The sequence below is a fragment of the Bactrocera tryoni genome, chromosome 1, assembly GCF_016617805.1.
Source record: "Bactrocera tryoni isolate S06 chromosome 1, CSIRO_BtryS06_freeze2, whole genome shotgun sequence".
In the NCBI taxonomy this organism is placed as follows: domain Eukaryota; kingdom Metazoa; phylum Arthropoda; class Insecta; order Diptera; family Tephritidae; genus Bactrocera; species Bactrocera tryoni.
In genome coordinates, this window is record NC_052499.1 from 17996420 (window position 1) to 18005491 (window position 9072).

Below are 9072 nucleotides of genomic sequence, written 5' to 3' on the forward strand. Positions count from 1 at the left end.
GTTTGTTGGTAGGTTTGCCTGTTTGCACGGCCTGGTCGACTGCGGATGGTTGGTCGATGTATAAAAACGTACGGATGCAAGCGCAACAGCATCAGTTCATCAACAACTTTCACAGCGAGAACACGCGCAGCGACCGAAACGAAATTCATATTATAATTTTTTTAAATGAACGTGTCTGTTAACAATTATTGAAAGATATTCTTGAAAAGACGACTATTGAAAAATTTTGCTGTGCGGAAATAAATATTTAAGAAACAAAAATAATTGGAAGACACCAAAAAAAATGTATACGGATACGAAAAATCTCGCACATCAATTGGCGGACATGAGCCTCACTTCGGCGAATACAACTTTAACCACCCCCACCGCCCCAACAGAGAAGTCCAAGCGCAAGCTTTGCAAAATGTGGCGCCCACTATTGCGGTTGATGGCACGCAAGCGCAACAGCAGCCACAGCACAGCTAACAGCAGTTCGCATGCCACCAGCCTACACCCAAACAACGTACACCTCAACAACACAATCCCAACAAAAGCGCACGCCAACAGCGGCAGCGAAGACTGGCCTACGGTGCATATCGAGGACTACGCCAGCCTCATGCGCAAAATGAGTTTAAAGGAGCAGTGCAACCATGGCGCAGGCGAGTTGGCCAGCACACGCGCTGTGCCCGAATGGGAGCGCCCCTGTCAGGCAAGTGCTAAATTCGCAACGACAGTGATCAGCAGTGCAAGCATTGAGAAGACGCCGGCTAGCACGTGCGCGCACTGTGTCTATGGGCGTAATTGTCAGCACGAGCAGTTTCATCATCACATCTGTGACGCGGCCACACAAGCCACAAACACAACCGCAACAACGTCCACATCAACAACAGCAGCAACCAGCACAGCAGGCGCACCTCATTGGCCCACAATGCCAGAGGGCACAGCGGTGCTGTCGCAGCATGCGCTCACCGAACTGCCCATACAGTATATGCACACCGATGATGGCACCTTCTTCTGGACGAATGCACAGGAGAAAATCGACGATGACCTACTCACGGCGTGGTTGTGTCAGAGTTGGCGTCAGCTGCCTTTGCAGGCGGCGCTGCTGTGAATGTGCTTTCGCAGAGAGCTTTCACAACACTCTGTGTGTGAGTGTTGGAAGACAGGGGCTTTCATTACTTTCATCAGGGATCTCATTGTTATTTTAGTTTAATTTATACAATTATACACATACATATATATTTAAGTGCAAATATTTAGTATGTAATGCTAATAGAAATCTACAAGAATAAGTACGTGAAGTACACTTCAAAGCTCCATTTGTTTGCAATATAAATATTTGTGATATGATTAACTTAATTTATACATTTAAATGTTAAAAATCGTAAAAAAGTAAAATACAAAACATATACATTAAAATATGTACAACAATAAAAGACCAGTGGAAAAAAGTCTAATCGAACTGTCTTTTAAATGCTTAAAATTAATTTGGTAAAACAGTAATCAATTTGAAAGCTTAAGCTCCCAGTGAAAATTATGCTTTCAAGAAGCGCAAGAGAAGAAGATAAGAGTGAAATCACAACACAAGGTCGAACAAATTTTTCAACCGAAAAAAGTAAGCTTTCACAATAAAGAGAGGAAGATAAGAGTGAAAGCACAACCTAATATGGAACCTAAGTATTTTTCAACCACAAGAGATCATTGTTGGCTATCATTAAAAGCTTACTTCCAAACTGCCATAAAAATAGTAAAAACGGGAGTTCGAAGACCTTTATATTCGGTATATGGAGACCAAGAGAATTATTGACCGAATGTTAATAATTTTTTGGCACGCAGACTTATCATTGCCAGAAAAGGATTGTTTCAGAATTTCATATTTATTTCTCATTGACCGATATCTTCGGGCAAAAGTTAACTATAGATACTGGGTTTCATATTATCGGTACCCAGGGGATTGAAGAGTTTTTATTCCATTTGGACAATTTTTGGTTATACGGTGGCATACTTCAAAGGCACTACTTATTTGTGCAAAGTTTTATATCGTTATATTAAATGCGTCTTGATTTCTATACTGGAATGTAACGGAATCAAGTTGAATTTAAAAATGTGTTGTACGAGAAGTAGGCGTAGTTGTAGTCCGATTTCGCCCATTTTCGCATTGTGTCATAGGAATATGAGAAGAATGTCATGTACTAAATCGAAATCGGTAGATTGGGTCTCGGGATATGTGATTTTCCCAAAAAGTTAGCGATGCCACGCCCAATATCCAATTGTCACCCGACTTCTTTATAGCCTTCTCATACCATCATCATCGGACGTAAAATTGAATGTCTCTGGCGTATTTAGTTATTGATTTAGTGCGCTTTTAGTAGTTTTTAACAGTACCCTTTATATGGAGAGTGATCGTGGTTATCATCTGATGACATTTCTATTTCTATTTTCGACTAGGCGAATTTGGTTGTTGTACCTTTAGTGGTTTGAGGGATATGTATATTAAACCTATTAGGGGGCGGGGCTATGCTCATTTTTACAAAATTTTTAGCCCACAAGTGCATCTTACTACCGCGATTCCCCTGTGTCAAATAAGAATTTATATCTTATAGGTTTTATTTTACCAACGTTTCTGTCTGTGGTCCTATTACGCCCATCTGCGAACTCTTCCTCAATCACTCAACTCCAAAACATGGAAGAATGAACATATTTAAGAGAGCTGCTTCGATTTTCAGATAAGGCGACAACCTTATAAGCATAAAAAATCGGTCGAAGAAAGCAACAATAATACTTGATGTTTCAGACAGTAGTGCCTGGAAAATAGTGTCTGGAGTAGGTAACTGTATTTATAAACATGCGGAAGAAAAAGGAACGTCACATTGACTGAGGAAATAAAAGACCATATTTTATCACAGCCACCGTGGTCTTTTAAGTCTATGTTCGCATAATACGAGTAGATGTCAATGTTCTAGGTAAATATTCAATGTTCTAGAAAAATACAACAAATAGATCAACCTCGCATGCTACAGAAACGCAAATTTGGAAATAACGGATAGGGTTTTTACCCGAAAGCAACTCTCCTACTTACCAAAGAAATGCTTGTTCGATTCAGTCATTTAACAGGAGCATCGTAAAGGGGTGCCTAAACCACTCCAAATGTCAACCATTATTTGGACGAAATCATGAAAATGAAAAATTCACAATTTACACTATAGCATTTGTCGAATAGTAATAGCAATTAAAAGAGGGATCTCTCATCCGAGGCAGTTGATAAATTTTCATTGTTGGCGTTGTTTACGTGGCAGGTCTCAAACTCAGCGCATTACCCCGTGTAGGGGATGTTTCGCCTTCTCACTTTAGATCGCCTTCAAACGGATGTTCTTAGGCTACTAGAACCTACTAGACCGGAAGTCGTGAGCTGCTTGAGCCATATGTAAAAGAATCGTTTCTGGCCACTCCCAAGTGAATGGCGATCAGAAAACTTTCTTCACTTGCGTGAACTTCTACATATGACTTCATCCTACATTTCCTATATCTCTTGCCAACAAGTGCTACTTCGGACTAAGTAGGTAATTGAGAAGTAAAGTCTTCTCTCGACGAACAAAAACAAAACTCTATAAGTCACTCATTGTTCCCATCCTGTTATACGGTGCAGAGGCATGGACGATGACAACATCTGATGAGTGGGCCTTAAGCGTTTTCGAGAGGAAAGTTCTGCGAAAGATTTATGGTCCTTTCGCGTTGGCCACGGCGAATATCGCATTCGATGGAACGATGAGCTGTATGAGATATACGACGTCATTGACATAGTTCAGCGAATTAAAGGACAGCGGCTACGTTGGCTAGGTCATGTCTTCCGGGGGAAGCAGAGGAAGAGGAAGACCAGCACTCCATTGGAAAGACCAGGTGGGAAAGGACCTGGCTTCGCTTGGAATCTGCAATTAGCACCACCTTGCGAAAAGAAGAAACGACTGACGTGCTGTTATTAACTCGGCTATAAGAAGAAGAAGAATAGTAATCTTAGCGAAAACTTAGAGAGAAACTTTATAAAACACAACAACTAAGCTTTACGAATTTTATGATGATATCAAAATTTCTTGTCGTCCGTAACGCTCTAGACTCTCTCACGCTTAAACTGTTTAAAGCATGGAGCCTTCTTATTAGAGCTTTCTTTTCCTATGGAAAGATTAATTGGTGAAGGATTTACCTTTACTTGGTTTTCTTTCTTGATGGCTATGCGAACCAAGTTCTGCAAACACTCGTCATTTTAATACAATAATAATAACAAACAAGTAAAGAAGGGTTCGAGTATAACCGAACATTTTATATTCTCGCAACTTGAATCAAACCCTGGAAACACTTTCTTATATTAATATATTAAGAGAAAGTATCACCGTGATTTCATCCATTTAAAGCAAGAGAATATGCCAAGTCTTCTTATAGATAGATGCGGTATAAAGTGAATCGGAATTTCGAAAATATTTTAGTTAGGTAAATGAGAGCTGAGGAAAGCTTTGACACGATTTTACCTATTGTTTACGCAAATGTATATTGTCATCACAAAAATATTCTCTCTGAATTACAATATTAGAATTCATCGATTGACCGATATGTCCGGTAAACAAGTAAGGAAGGGCTAAGTTCGGGTGTCACCGAACATTTTATACTCTCGCATGATAAAGTGATAATCGAGATTTCATTATACGTCATTTACATATTTTTCAAATACCGTATTTTTGTAAAGTTTTATTCCACTATCATCATTGGTTCCTAATGTACATATATACTCGTATTATACAGAAGAGGCATCAGATGGAATTCAAAATAGCGTTATATTGGAAGAAGGCGTGGTTGTGAACCGATTTCACCCATATTTCGTACATGTCATCAGGGTGTTAAGAAAACATTATATACCGAATTTCATTGAAATCGGTCTAGTAGTTCCTGAGATATGGTTCTTGGTCCATAAGTGGGCGGCGCCACGCCCATTATCAATTTTTAAAAAAAGCCTGGGTGCAGCTTCCTTCTGCCACTTCTTCCGTAAAATTTAGTGTTTCTGACGTTTTTTATGAGTCGGTTAACGCACTTTTAGTGATTTTCAACATAACCTTTGTATGGGAGGTGGGCGTGGTCATTATCCGATTTCTTCCATTTTTGAACTGTATATGGAAATGCCTTAAAAAAACGGCTCTGTAGAGTTTGGTTGACATAGCTATAGTAGTTTCCGAGATATGTACAAAAAACTTAGTAGGGGGCGGGGCCACGCCCACTTTTCCAAAACAATTACGTCCAAATATGCCCCTCCCTAATGCGATCCTTTGTGCCAAATTTCACTTTAATATCTTTATTTATGGCTTAGTTATGATACTTTATAGGTTTTCGGTTTCCGCCATTTTGTGGGCGTGGCAGTTGGCCGATTTTGCCCATCTTCGAACTTAACCTTCTTATGGAGCCAAGGAATACGTGTACCAAGTTTCATCATGATATCTCAATTTTTACTCAAGTTACAGCTTGCACGGACGGACGGACGGACAGACAGGCAGACAGACATCCGGATTTCAACTCTACTCGGCACCCTGATCACTTTGGTATATATAACCCTATATCTGACTCTTTTAGTTTTAAGACTTACAAACAACTGTTATGTGAACAAAACTATAATACTCTCCTTAGAAACATTGTTGCGAGAGTATAAAAATCAGTCATATACACTGGGCTTCACATATTTGGTGTCTGAGTCGCTAAGTCATTGAAAAGCTATAGCCCGATTTCGACGATCTTTAGACGTAAGATGAAATACCTTGAGGACACTAGTTGGGCAAAGTTTTATTCTGATAACTTCGTTGATGTATACTGTTGATTTGTATACCGTAAAGTGAAAGAGCCAGTTATTATTGTGGTCAGATCAAGTTATCATCTGATTTCGGTAATTTTCACAGTGTATGACGGGAGTCGTCCGGATTGTTCCTGAGATATAGGATTTCGCCTAATGTTCAGTTATCGCACTTTTAGTAACTGCCAACATAACTGTTACATGGGTAGTGGGCGTGGTTATTATCTGATTTTAACCTTTTTTTAAAAAATTGATAAGGTGCTAACATTAGCTCTTTTCACCAATTTGGTTTAGAAAATAATATACATATGTATGTTGTACAGGCAAACTCAATTTATCATTCTAGGGTGTAAAAACCTAGTTGTCGAGTTAGCATAAGATCTTTATAAATGAGTATTAGAGTGTTGGTGTCTCCTTTAAAAGTCTCTTACTAACAGAGATAACAGTCGGGTTGGACAAGTTCGTCGGAGCTTTAAATACTTCTACAAGGTGCGTTCCAAAGTAAACAGAACAAATGATTTTTTCGGGCGAAATCAATTTATTTCATTCAAAATAGTAGTCTCCCTCTGCTTCAGTACAGCTTTTCCGGTCCGAAACCATGTCGAACGAGTGTTTTAGCTCGTTGGCCGGCGCAAGCCTTTTGAATGGCTTCTACGTCTGCATAACGCTTTCCTTTCATGGGCAAATGCATTTTTCCGAAAAGGAAAAAGTCGCACGGTGCCATATCAGGTGAATACGGGGAGTGGTTAGTGGTTAAAATGTGATTTTTGGTAAAATAATCGTCCTTCGAAAGTTGGATTCTGAGCAATTTTTGGTCTTTAGTCAATTTGTGCGGAACAAACCGTACACATACCTTTCTTAAGCCCAAATGTTCTGTCAAAATGCGATAAATCGATTTTTTAGAGATTTTCAATTCTATTTCCATGAATTTCAATGATGATTTCGACTGACGTTTTATGAATTCACGCACAGTTTCGATGGAATTTCGGATGATGACGGATTTAGATTGGCCCACATGTTGATCGTCATTTATGTCCTCACGACCACTTTCAAAACGTTGAAACCACTCGTGCACTCTGCTACGGAATAGGCAATCATTGCCATGAGCTTGTCATCAATTGAAACGTTTCGGTAAAAGTTTTACCAATTTAAAAAAAAAAAATTAATGTTGATTCTTTGTTCGAAGCTCATTTCCGCACCGATAACACAAACATACTGATACTTAAAACGCAATAACTTCACTTCCAAACTATAAAATGTCATGAAATTCTCACTGGACAATCGATAAATATAGCAGATTCTAACGCACCAATCGACATATAGATGGTGCCACCAGGGGGGCGATAGATTCAAAAAGTCCTGTTTACTTTGGAACGCATCTTGTGTATAATGCTATGGTACATAATGTTCGCTTTCCTCGTTCTATTTTTTTTCCCTTAGAACTTGTCTCGAATTATAAAATTTAATTTAATTTTAAGAGAGAAACTTTCAAAATTGCGTAAAATGTCTGCACAAGAGAAGGGATAGATCTATAAACTCTTCTCGAATTCAAAAACTTAATACCACTTTAGTTGAAGAATTGTCCGAAGTCAGTAAAATTTTTGCTTATAAAAAAATATTTTTTCCCTGCGGGTTAAACTTTACATGATCATATGCGGTTTGAAGTAATTCCTGAGTTGCACCCTTATTGCCACCCATCCCGTGTTTTGTAGGGGATTTTTCTACAGCTATTTGGGTCAGACCAGATCCAACTATATCCCCTAGTTGTGAACTCACAGCAGCATCGAGATACATTTCCATAAGAAATTTAATATTTAAACAAAAATTAACTTCGGCCGGTCCTTAATGGGTACCCTTTTATAAATCTGTCCACTATCTTTCTCATTGCTTTTCATACCAAGTACGCGTACTTGTTGCTGCTTTGCATAAGAAAGTGTGTAGTTAACACACGAAAAAAAAGGTGATGATAATAATCAACACAACAACAACATGTACAAAAACAACAGCAATGAGCACAACAACAACAGAAAAAATACCTTAAATAGCGCATGTAATAATAATAGTAACAACAACTTTGGCATTGCTTCAGGCACGTTCTCATTTTCCCACACTTTTCGAGGTGCTGGTGGCTGGTCGCCACCGACGAACAGACGAATGCGGGACGCGCGGACACGAACTGAATACAAGTAACTGGCTATGAAAATGTGAATGTGAGAACATTCTTCACTGCAATGATTAGCAATGTGCTGCTATGTTGCTGGAACTGCCGCTAATGTTGTTGGAATGTTGCTGTTGTAGTTGTTGTTACTGTTGGATGAGCATGCAATTATGTGAAAAGTGACTACTCGGTGTACTTACTTATGTTTGTAGGTGTGCGGGTATTTAGGCATTTCTGTTTGCTCGCAAGCACAAATATGCCGGCATATTGTAGTTGTTGTTGTTGTGACAGTGTAGCTTTTTTAAAGCTTTTATTTTATTTTTGTTATTCATACGTCTTGGCGAGTGGACACTCCCTGCTTGGCACGGCGGAGCGCGACTACTTTATTATGCTGGTCAAGATGCCACAACGGCAACATGCCAATCGTTATTTTAACGGATCTCGTTATCGTAATAACGTTATTAATGTCAGTGTGATTAACCTATGAATTTAGTGGGTTCGACATGGAATGGTCGGCTTGAGCGCGAGCAGTTAGCGGTAAGCCGACTGCCGGCGTACGCGTTTATTGCGTATAATTTAGGCAGCCGCGGGCTAACCGAAATGATGGGTAGTGATGATTAACAACAACAACAACAAACACAAAACAACAACAACAACAACAGCAAAATACAACAACAACAGCAAAATACAACAACAACAGCAAAATACAACAACTACAACAAAATAAGTTTAAAAATTACAAAAACAACTAAAAAATACTCTAGCTGCCGTTTAGTCACTAACAGCAATCATTGCAAATTAGCATCGCTTGTTTTTGCTGCTGCTGTTATTGTAATTGGCTGCGCTCAAACGCTGAGTCAGCAAAATACTTATACATACATAAGTACATTCATATACATACATATTTGCATCATAGTGTTTCATATCAACTCGCATTTTTTATCACGAAATGCCTTAATGTTTTTGTTTTTTCCCTTCCGGAAGCAAGATTCGCGTATTTTTCGACAATATTTTGAGAATCTCGCGGCATTTTAGCTGGAATTGTTTACTGAGTTGTGGCGTGTGACGGGGAACTACTCACGTACTGGAGAACTTAGTCAAATACTTCATT

At 39.0% G+C, this 9072-nt stretch overlaps 1 protein-coding gene across 1 annotated transcript; it reads left to right on the forward strand.

Moving 5' to 3' along the window:
* Nucleotides 1-283: 283 nt before the first annotated feature.
* LOC120767378 (enhancer of split M2 protein) lies at nt 284-1090 on the forward strand. The gene has a single exon (XM_040093366.1). The coding sequence runs from the start codon at nt 284-286 to the stop codon at nt 1088-1090; it is 807 nt and encodes a 268-aa protein (XP_039949300.1).
* The last annotated feature ends 7982 nt before the right edge of the window (nt 1091-9072 follow it).

What these genes read in the sequence shown, in the direction of transcription:
- LOC120767378 (XM_040093366.1), top strand. Translation starts at nt 284, where the DNA reads ATGTATACGGATACGAAAAATCTCGCACATCAATTGGCGGACATGAGC.